The sequence below is a fragment of the Mesoplodon mirus genome (genome assembly GCF_964341445.2).
Source record: "Mesoplodon mirus genome assembly, chromosome: 8".
NCBI classification, from domain to species: Eukaryota; Metazoa; Chordata; class Mammalia; order Artiodactyla; family Ziphiidae; genus Mesoplodon; species Mesoplodon mirus.
In genome coordinates, this window is record NC_138984.1 from 370,534 (window position 1) to 382,000 (window position 11,467).

The 11,467-nt window shown below is 48.2% G+C and overlaps 1 protein-coding gene across 1 annotated transcript in view; it reads right to left on the reverse strand.

Annotated features, from left to right (window-relative positions):
- FARP2 (FERM, ARH/RhoGEF and pleckstrin domain protein 2) overlaps positions 1-11,467 on the reverse strand; it is a 95,682-nt gene that overhangs the window by 47,777 nt on the left and 36,438 nt on the right. Inside the window, exons 14-17 of the mRNA XM_082631310.1 lie at positions 10,644-10,686; positions 9,414-9,492; positions 7,325-7,422; positions 5,593-5,707 (exon numbers count right to left, since the gene is read on the reverse strand). Coding sequence (XP_082487436.1) covers positions 5,593-5,707; positions 7,325-7,422; positions 9,414-9,492; positions 10,644-10,686 — 335 coding nt within the window. The remainder of the gene's footprint in view (positions 1-5,592; positions 5,708-7,324; positions 7,423-9,413; positions 9,493-10,643; positions 10,687-11,467) is intronic.

Consider the following 11,467-nt stretch of genomic DNA (forward strand, 5'->3'; position numbering starts at 1 on the left):
GGGGACTCTGGCTCACTCAGGCCGGGCGGGAGGGAGGGGCACGGAGTGCGGGGCGAGCCTGCAGCGGCAGAGTTCGGCGTGACGTTGCACCAGCCCGAGGCGCGCCGTGCGTTCTCCCAGGGAAGCCGCCCCTGGATCCCGGGACCCCGGCAGTGGCGGGCTGCACAGGCTCCCGGAAGGGCGGTGTGGACAGTGACCTGCGCTCGCACACAGGCTTCTTGGCCGCGGCAGCAGCAGCCCCAGTGTCCCACGCCCGTCACTGGGCTCCGCGCTTTCAGTCGCGACTCGCGCCCGTCTGTGGAGCCCCTTTAAGCAGCACTCTTAATCCCCTCTCCTCGCGCACCAGGAAACCAAGAGGGAAGAAAAAGTCTCTTGCCTCTTCGGAAGCTCCAGAGTTTTCCTGGACTCCCTCCCGGCTAGCTGTGGCACATTAGCCCCCTTCAGGCTGAGTTCTCGCCGCCAGCCCCAGTCCTCTCCCTGCGCTCTGACCGAAGCCCGAGCCTCAGCTTCCAGCGCTGCGCGCCCCGGTGGGCGAGCAGACAAGCCTCTCGGGCTGGTGAGTGCCGCTCGGCACTGATCCTCTGTGTGGGGATCTCTCCGCTTTGCCCTACCCAGGTATGTGGGGGGTTTCTTGCCTTTTGGGAAGTCTGGGGTCTTCTGCCAGCGTTCAGTAGGTGTTCTGTAGGAGTTGTTCCACGTGTAGCTGTATCTCTGGTGTATCCGTGGGGAGGAAGGTGATCTCCGCGTCTTACTCTTCCGCCATCTTACCCGGAAGTCTATAATTTTATCTTAATACAAAGTAACGTGCAAACATTACGTGCAGAGACAAATAGTAAATAAAGGAAATACCACAGATAACTCTAGTATCTCATTAAACCCATTTCAAAACTTTAAAAAACTATTTTCAAAAAGTACAATTCTAACCATTAGAATATACTTTTATAAAAATGAAATTATCGGGCTTCCGTGGTGGCGCAGTGGTTGAGAGTCCGCCTGCCGATGCCAGGGACACGGGTTCATGCCCCGGTCCGGGAAGATCCCACATGCCGCGGAGTGGCTGGGCCCGTGAGCCATGGCCGCTGAGCCTGCGCGTCTGGAGCCTGTGCTCCGCAACGGGAGAGGCCACAGCAGTGAGAGGCCCACGTACCGCAAAAAAAAAAAAAAAAAAGAAAGAAAGAAATTATCAAAATGAATAAAAATATAATCACCAAAAAATTGGTTTTATTGACGCCTCACACGCGGCCCACATCGCTCCGAGCAGCTCCAAGGCATGATGCTCAGGTAAGTCCCAAACACTCCATGTGGGATTTTCCATTAACAACTCTTTTTTCTTACTTCTGAACGCCTGAGTTTTTGGATCTTTAAGGAATAACACACAGTTTGTGTTATGCCATTCTTGTGATTTCCATTCTTTGACTAAAATGTCTGTTCTCTGAAGTTGATATAGACATCTGTTAACTTGCATTTTAATAAATCATCTTCAACAAGATGATGATTCCATTGTATATCCACCACATCTTCTTTACCCATTCATTTATTGATGGGCACTGCTTCTGTGTCTAGGCTATTGTAAATTATGCTGCTATGAACACTGGGGTGCATATATCTTTTCGAGTTAGTGTTTCTCTTTTCTTTGGGTAAATACCCAGGAGTGGAATTGCTGGATCATATGGTAGCTCTATTTTTAATTTTTATTTATTAAAAACAATTTTTTTAATTGGAGTCGAGTTGATTTACAATGTTGTGTTAGTTTCAGGTGTACAGCAAAGTGAATCTAATATATCCACTCTTTTTTCGATTCTTTTCCCATATAGGCCATTACAGAGTATTGCATCTATTTTTAATTTTGGAGGAATCTCCATACCATTTTCCATAGTGGCTGCAGCAATTTTCATTCCCACCAACAGTGCACGAGGGTTCCCTTTTCTCCACATCCTTGCCAACACTTATTTCTTGTCTTTTTTAAAAAAATATTTATTTATTTATTTATTATTTATTTATTTTGGCTGCTCTGGGTCTTAGTTGCAGCAACGCAGGATCTTTGCTGCGGCATGCGGGCTCTTAGTTGTGGCATGTGGATCTAGTTCCCCGACCAGGGATTGAACCTGGGACCCCTGCATTGGGAGCATGGACCTCTGGACCACTAGGGAAGTCCCCTCGTCTTTTTCTTCTATTGAAGTACAGTTGATGTACAATGTTATATAAGCTATAGGTGTGCAATATAATGATTCACAATTTTTAAAGGTTATATACTCCATTTATAGTTATTATAAAATATTGGCTATATTCCCTATGTGTATAGTACATCCTTGTGGCTTAGCTATTTTACACTTCGTAGTCTGTACCTCTTAATCCCCTACCCCTATCTCACCCCTCCCTGCTTCCCTCTCCCCATGAGTAACCAGTAGTTTGTTCTCTATATCTAAGTTTGTTTCTTTTTTGTTATATTCACTAGTTTGCTGTATTTTTGGATTCCACACATAAGTGAAATCATACAGTATTTCTCGTTCTCTGTCTGACTTATTTCACTTAGCACAATGCCCTCCATCCAGGTCCATAGAGGCTGCTGCAAATGGCAAAGTTTCCGTCTTTTTTATGGCTGAGTAGTGTTCTATTGTACAATACATACCACGTCTTCTTTACCCATTCGTCTGCTGACTTATTGCTTGTCTTTTTGATGACAGCCATGCTGACAGGTGTGCGGTAGTGTCTCATGGTGGTTCTGATGTGCACTTCCCTGATGATTAGTGAGGTTGAGCATACTTTCATGTGTCTGTCGGCCATCTGTCTGTCGGCCATCTGTCTGTCTTCTTTAGAAACATGTCTCTTCAGGTCCTATGCCCAGTTTTTAATCAAGTTGTTTGCCTTTTTCATGTTGAGTTGTATGAGTTCTTTGTATATTTTTGCAGACATATAATTTGCAAATATCTTCTATTCAGTAGGTGGTCATTTGTTGTGTTGATGGTTTCCTTTGCTGTGCAAAAGTTTTTGGTTTTATTAGGTCCCATTTGTTTATTTTTGCTTTTGTTTCTCTTGCCTAAGGAGACAGATCCAAACAAAAATATAGTTGACCCTGAACAACTCGGGGGTTAGGGGCACCGACCCTCTGCACATAAGTTACAGCCAGCCCTCTGTATCCGAGGTTCTACATCTGAGAATTCAACCCACCTAAGACCATGTAGTATGTAGCATCTACTACGGAAAACAATCCGTGTATAAGGGGACTCACCCAGTTCATGCATATGTTGTTCAACGGTCAACTGTATTGCTAAGATCCACGTCAAAGAATATACTGCCTGTTTTCTTCTAGGAGTTTTATGGTTTCAGGTCTTACATGTAAGTCATCTTTTAAAAATATTTATTTATTATATTAGTTATTTGGTTGCACCGGGTCTTAGTTGTGGCAGCCAGGCCCCTTAGTTGCAGCTCGAGAACTCTTAGTTGTGGCACGCATGTGGGATCTAGTTCCCTGACCAGGGATCGAACCTGGGCCCCCTGCATTGGGAGCGTGGAGTCTTACCCACTGTGCCACAAGAGAAGTCCCCTTACATATAAGTCTTTAATCCATTTTGAGTTTATTTTTTGTATATGGTGTGAAAAAGGGGTCCAGTTTGATTCTTTTTTGTGTGGCTGTCCAGTTTCCCAACACTGTTTATTCAAGAGGTTGTCTTTTCCACTGTATAGTCTTGTCTCTTATCACACACCCACAAGTGTGTGGGTTCACTTCTGGGCTCTCTGTCCTGTTCCACTGATCTGTGTGTCTGTTTTTATGCCACTTCCTTCCTGTTTTGATGGCTGTAGCTGTGTAGTTGTTTGAAATCAGGGAGTGATACCTCCAGCTTTGTTCTTCTTTCTCAAGATTATTTTGGTTATTTGGGGTCTTTCGTGTTTCCATACAAACTTTAGAGGTATCTGCAACACTTACAAACACGTGCACATGTGCATACGAACACACGACGTGCAGACGCGGAGCCACCTCTCAGGTCTGGTGCTTTACTCCCCTCAAGGCAGGTTCTTGGTGTAACTGAGCATAGACTGGTCACCGTCCCACCGGCCTCCCCATGCATGGGGGCGGTCACGTCGTGAACCCTCACCCACCGGGCCTGGCGGTGAGCCTCTCCCACGGGGCTGTGGACCCCATCCTGAGGCACTCTTCCCTGGGGTCCGCGGCCCCAGGCTGTCTTCCTTCCTCTGGCTGCTCGCCGCCCTGTCCTGACGGCCTCCTTCTCACGGCCTCTGGGGCCTCCCCCCACCAGCATCCTCCAGGGGCGCGTCCTGGCCCCGTTCTGCCTCACCCCTTCCCCACCCCATCTCACCCTGCACAGTGCGCTTTGGCTCCACCCCTGCCCCGGGCGCTGCTGCCCCGGTGGGACGCTTCACACCGCAGCCACCCCACCCTCCACGGGCGCCTGGCTCCGGCCCTGTGTGTCCTGGCAGGAAGGGGACCCTGCCCCCAACTCTAGGAGCAAATCCCACACAGGTGACCGTCCCCTTTGGGACAGACATGGGACTCACTCAGGCTGGCACGGGGAGGGGGCCCTCTGCTCGGCTGGTACTCGGGGTCTGGGTGTGACACAGGGCGCGGTGCATTCCCCCGCCCCCAGCCAGAACCAAGGCAGCCTCGAAAGAGGCCACGCCGAGGGGCTCTAGGAAGCTGGGCCAGAGCCCTAAGGGCCAGGTGTGCGCTGAGGCCGCGGCTGCGAAAGGGTGGCCCTGTGTGCACAGCTTGGATGCCCGGCGATGCCCCAAACCACCACACCGAAGACGGAGCTCAGGCCTTGGCTCCGTTTCACCACGTGACGAAGGGGGGCCCACAGCCCAGGGCACGCGCGGCACCGCGGGGTCACGCGCAGCCTCCCGCCAGCAGCTGGGGCCGTAACTGGCTCCTAGAACCTCGGGTGCCGTGCCCCCCACCCCCAAGCTGTTGCCTCCACCGGCACCCTCATGGTCCTGCACCTCATCCTCCCCGCAGAGCAGGCTCTGCCTGGCACTCCAGCCCACGTGCCACAAGTGACACATCTGTACAGACAGTGCCACCCTGAGCCAGGCACACAAAGGCCCGCTGGTAGCTCTGAGCGGTAAAGGCATAGAAAAGCGCATGGCCTCACAGGGAAGGGCATCCTCGAGGGTTGGAGCCTGGGTCTGCGTTGCCCAACCCCCGCCCTGCACGCGACGTCAGTGCGCTTACCTCTCAACAGGCTCCCCCACAAGGGGGGCCCAATCCTCCGGGACCCCTCCCCATCGAGCTCTCCCTTTGGTGAACTCAAGCTCACAACCCCCGGGCCCGGGGCCACCAGCCCTTCTCATGGCCTCCCCATCTCTCTTCCCCTCCTCCTCTGGGTCGCCCTCACCTCGTCCCAGCGTCAAGCCTTAGGGAAGCCAGGCAGCAGGGCTGCAGTAGGAGCCATCCCGCCCCTGACACCTGAGGACTGGGCGCGGCCAGTGCAGGACCCCGTCCACCGCTCCCCACTTAAGGAGGGACGTCAGCACTGCCCGGGGCCCGGGCACCCTCCCAGCCTGTCCCGAAGAGGCCTGTGGACGGAGTCCCGCCCGGCCAGCTGACTACCCCGATGTCTGGCGGCGCCGACTCACGCGTGCCCCCGATGGAGCTCCAGGATCTGCTCCAGGGCCCGCTCCTGGCCCGGCAGGTACTCGTGGGCCTGCAGGTGCTCCCGGTCCAGCGCCTCTTCATAATCTCCTATTTCCGCTGAGACGAGAAAGTAACAAGCGGTCTTTCTCACGTTTACATGAAGAAAAATACAAGCGTTTGTGCATGCAAGTGCGTAAATTAAAAGCAGAAGAAAATTATCCTAAATCTATAGCAAAAAAATATATCCCTTAAATAAACAAAATTTTGTATTTTATTTTTCCAAATATTTTATGCCGTTAAAGGCAAACATAAAGGCAGGCGAAGAGAATTTTTTCTGAGTCTTGAAGAGGAAAGACGCTGGTGAGCAGCTCCAGGGAGGGAAACTCTGAGCTTTACCCTGTTTGCTACGTTTTAAACGTTTTCTCTGTAAGTTGTCTCAAGACTACTGTGACCAGGATAAGGTCCTTTATTTTGTTTCAAGATAATGTATTTTAAATTGTTTCTCCCTTCAGGCCCTCTCAAATTCTTGAGGAACAATGCATGTTGCTTTCTAATTTCATATATTTTAAGGCCACACATTTTCAAAATAGTAGTTAAAGCCCAATAACTTTAAGCAACATACTTTGTTTTGAGATAGTCTCAAATCACAGAAAAGCTGCATGCACAGGATCACACCTTGGTGTGTGTTTTCTACAAAACAGGACATTCTCATGCATAACCCCGGCACCACCACCCAGGTAAGGACAAGACCACCGTCTGCTGCTGCATCCAAGCCTCAGAACCCGTTCACGTTTCAGCAGCCACCTAACTTTAAAGCAAAAGACCCGGTCAGAATCCTACACGGAATCTGGCTGTCGTGGCTCTTTACCATCCTTCAATCTAAGCAGCACACTTCCAAGGTGGAACTTACAGGCAGACAAGTTACTCTAAGATAACTCAGCTGTGCACAGAGCCCTCAGCAAGAGGCACTGCCGAAGGCCGTCTGCACTGAAAAGCCACCGGCCGCCTGAGAGGACCTCAGGACAAATCACAGATAACTAAGCCACTTCGACACTTGTGCTTATGGGCGTGAATGGGTCCCATTGCGCAGGATGGCAAACCTCTGGTAAAATCTGCTATTTGGAGAAGGTGTGTCAAGGGAAGGACCAAGTAAACTGCACATTAACCCATTAACTTAGAAGTCCCTGAAATTCTGGAATCTCTCTATATCATACTTCCTGAGTTCAAATTTCAGAAGTATTCGTTCTATGCCAGGAAGATGTGGTCCAGCCTCTAGTCCAGAAGCCAGGCAGGGATTTCCTTCTGTCTGTCCTGCGGGGGGAGGGGGCTGGAGAGCCCAGGGGGAAGCGCGCACCTGCTCTCCAGACCCTCCTCTTACGCTTCTCCCAGTTCATGCCTGAAGTCACCGTGGCGCTCAAACCACCTCCCGCTCTGAGATCCTGAAGGGCTTCCTTTGTCCTTCGGGGACTGACGCCTGACTTGTCACGGGGGCTGTGACGCTCTTCCCAGAGTCGGGGTGCTGCCCAGCCCCCCCACTGGAGGTCTGAGGGCCACGTGAGACCGCGGAGAGGACGCGTGGCCCGTCTCCCCTCCCAGGTGGGAAGTTAACCCTCAGCTCCTCAGAAAAACCTGCAAACTGAACCGCCCGTCCTTTGCTGGTGCCCAGCCCGGGGCAGGTGAGTCAGCCACAGGCGTAGCCATCCCGTGTGAGTGCGGGGCCAGCGGGACACTCACCCTGCAGGAGGTGGGACGCCAGGAGGGCAGCCGTGGTGTCTGTGCAGGTCAGACGCTCCTCCAGAAGGTCTCTCTTAAGTTGCAGGGCAAACAAGTATCTAGGAGGGAGTTCCAAGCACAGAGATCAGCTCCAAAGCTTCTGAACACACTTCCCACGTCTGTCTCAGGAGGACACACAGCCCCAGGTCACACCAGAGCAGACAGCGAGCAAGGGCAGTCACAGGAGGCCCGGCACCACAGAGCTCACAAATTCATGCCACTTCTGTTACACACACAAAACTGCACTCGCGATTTTGTGTGAAGTAGCAGAAATAGCCAATGAAGACAAAGCTTCAAGTGTGGCTATGAAGCTTTAAGGCAACTTGATAATGTCTGGTCTTGGCTAGAATCTGAGAAACAGGTAGTCTTGAATTAACTGGTGAGAATGTAACAGAGAGGGTGATTGAAACTATATATATATTCATTCATTCCATGAGCAAATAATCCCAGAGCACATATATGCTCCAGGTGCTGTTCTGGGAGCTGGAAATACGATGGGGAGCAAGACAGACTCCCCGCCCTTGTTGGGGGTCCCACCCCAGTGTGAGCTGTCAGCGTTTACTGTGCTCTCTTAAACTTGAAATGTACACACCCTTGGCCTTAAGCAATCCCAACCCTATGAACTTTTCTACAGAAACACTTCCAGAGTTCACAAAGATATGTGGACAAGGATGTTTATTTGCAGCATTATAGCAGAGAAAAACTAGAAACAATCTAAATTTGCACTAACATGAGACTGGCTAAATAAATTAGGTTACAGCCATACATACTAATACGGAAAGACATCCATGGCGTGCCATGGATATGTGGGGGAAAAAGAAACTCAACCTGCAGTTCTCTGTGTAGAGTTTGATACTGTTTTGTAAAATAATGACTTAAAGCCCCACGTCCACTGGCATACTGCTGTGAATTCATCTGGAAGACTCATGTCCAAGTGTTAATACTTCTGGGAAGGGTGGGTGGGCAGGGAGTGAAGAGGAACACTGACTTTTTACTCTACATAACTTTAAAGTTTTTCTTCTTTTACCACAAACATGCAGTTTTTTTATAAATAAAAAAATGACCTTCTGCATAAACCCGGCTCGGACCCAGGACACGGAATTAGGTTAACACTTCCTGTTACTCACCATTGTCTAGGAATATATATTTAAAAGTGATTCTCTCAAAAGGGACTTCCTAGTAAATGTGAGGTGTTTAATACACAATTAAGACAAGCTCTGTGCTCACTCATAAGGCGCCTCCTGCCGTCCTGGGGTTCAGCTTCTCACCCGTAAAGATGAGAGACTAGAGCCTCGCGGTCTCTACGTGTCCTCGCAGCTGAGTCTATGACTTTGTGATACAGAAGCGGTTGGAAAGACCTTCTAAGCAAAGGTTCTAAGACTCTGAGGACCCAGGTATGAATCCACGTTTGGTCAGGAAGCTATTCTGTTACTATTGCAAAATCATCATAGCCCTCTCTTATCTAACTTCTGACTCCGGGTTTTGAGTTGATATTTAGGTTTTTGCTTTATTCCTCATGATAAAATCAGTACATAAAACACAAGGAAAAAAACCACTTCCATCATCTTATTGCCCAGATGAAACAACTGCAAACATTTTCTTTCAAAGAATCAATCGTGAAGTTAAAAGAGTAGCACAAAAGAAATCACCTAAAGTATTTCTGCTCCATATATTCATAAGGACACTCCCAAGTAAGTGTATTTTGTTGATTAAAAAAGTAAAGGAATGGGTGAAATTCCTACCGACTTCATGCACAGGCATAGATCTATGCTCGTTTGGAGAATATCTGTTCACCAGTACCCTCAAACGCCATTTTTAATTCTCAAATTTGTGCCATAAACTTTCTTCCAAACCCTATTTGCATTTGTGTCTGTGCAAGAGTGAAAATGCAAAACTATGACACCTTGGTTACAGATTTGACACAGACACTAGGTTCATTCTTTGAATAAACAACCCTGACCAGGTGCTTAGGTAAAGCACGGGTGCTGTCGGGGACACAGGTGAAGGAGGACCCTGCCCACGGCAGCTCTGGGTCAGTCAAGCTCTTTACCGTGTATATTCTTCTTGCAACTGACCCGGATCAGGTGGGAAAAATTTCACTGCTAGGCGAAGCACTGTATTCTTTGGCCCTATAAAAAGAAAAATTTTTAAGTCCACAAATAAGGTCACACTCTGTATTTGCCATCTTTCTGCATATTCTGGTGTGACTGAGCTAGTGCTTTCAAATGGACTGTTAAAGCAAATCTTTTCAAGTAAAAGGATGTTAAGAAATTTCCTCTGCATGAAATTGTTAGTCCTAAGTACCAGTCACATATAGCAAAGAAAAAACTGAAAACTTTTGCTTTAAGTAGAGATTACTAAAAGAAACCCTAAAAACAAGCAGGAAACTGCACATTAAAATCTTAAAATGTATTCTTCTTTATATTTTAGGAGTAAAAAAGTGATTTAAAAAATTAGGGTGTTTATACTATTAGTCATAGTAAAAATTTAAAAAGCCTGGGAGTTCCCTGGTGGCCTAATGGTCAGGACTCCGGGCTTTCACTGCCAGGGCCTGTGTATGATCCCTGGTCGGGGAAATGAGATCCTGTAAGCCACGCGGCAAGGCCAAAAAAAAATTAATAATAATAAAAGGGCCATTATTTTTGAAATCCTTATATACTTTAGTGAAAGAAAAATGTTATCATTCACTATACTGAACTAGAACAACCTAATTACTATAAAGAAAAAGTGTAGGATATTAGCTTATCTGAGTATTTTAGCTTTATTGAAATTTTATAATAACACAGCCATGTGATTTCCACCACAAGAAAAGAGGAACTGTTTTGCTAAAGTGCTATGGCAACCGAAATGGCCTTCGCTTATCAGTGAACAAAAGTTCCTTCCATACAACCTCTTCTCCTCAATTTAGTCCTAAAAAACTTACAGGTGAATTCAGATGACTAGGGATTTCACCCCGTATGTCTTTTCATAACAGAAACTGCACACTTATTTTTGCGTATTGGCCAAAAATGAAGGCAATATCGAGGAGCATATCCTATTTCTTCCAAATTTGAGGCAAGTAACTGAGAACTATCTGAGTTAAACGATGCCCCACCCTCCACATCTTACAGTTTAAAGCTAAACAGCAAAGTGACCACCAAGTTCACCTGCTGCTGGTGTCACTCTGCTGCTGCCCAGAGAGTGGTGACGACCATGATCGTCTGAACGTGCCTTGAATTTGAACAGTCAAGGACAAAGCATCTTAAATGAGCAGTTTTAAAGAGTTAAGAAAAGGACTTACTTCGTACTTGTCTAACGATGGGTTTCATAGGTTCAAGCCAGATCTAAAGAGGATTTAAGAAAAGATATCAAATCCATTAAATTATTTCTCTATTTAATAAGAATGTTGGGCTTCCCTGGTGGCACAGTGGTTGAGAGTCCGCCTGCCGATGCAGGGGACGCGGGTTCGTGCCCCCGTCCGGGAGGATCCCACATGCCGCGGAGCGGCTGGGCCCGTGAGCCATGGCCGCTGAGCCTGCGTGTCCGGAGCCTGTGCTCTGCAACAGGCCACAACAGTGGGAGGGCCGCGTACCGCAAAACAAAAAAACAAACAATAAGAATGTTACAAAACACAAATATTTATAATTAAGGGAGATATTTAAGGCAGGAGTATTTTGGCCCTGCTGCTCTTAGACACACGTCGAATCCTGATCTAACAGAGGACAGCGGGGCCCGCTGTGGGAGGCGGAGAAGGACAGGATGCGGCTAGCCACCCCAAGTCACAAAGGCTGCTGTTGCCGTGCACAGGATGGGCACCCGGAACTCTGTGTGTGCGTGCTGGGGCTGGTATCTGTTAAGACCAAACAAATATCGGGCACCCGCTGCCCCTGTAAACAGCGAGCTGATGAGTGGGTTACTGTGTGACAGGGGTAGGAGGGGCTCTACGATGCCGACATGCTGTTTGAACTAATGGGCTCATTTGGTCTCTTTAAACCAGTTCCACCTGTAAATATTAAAGCTCCACACTTTTATGGTTCACCTATTAAGTAAAATGAGGCATAACCAGTTTAGTAAAGCAGTTTGCTCAAAATCCACTCTTGAAGTGATTATCACACACGATATACT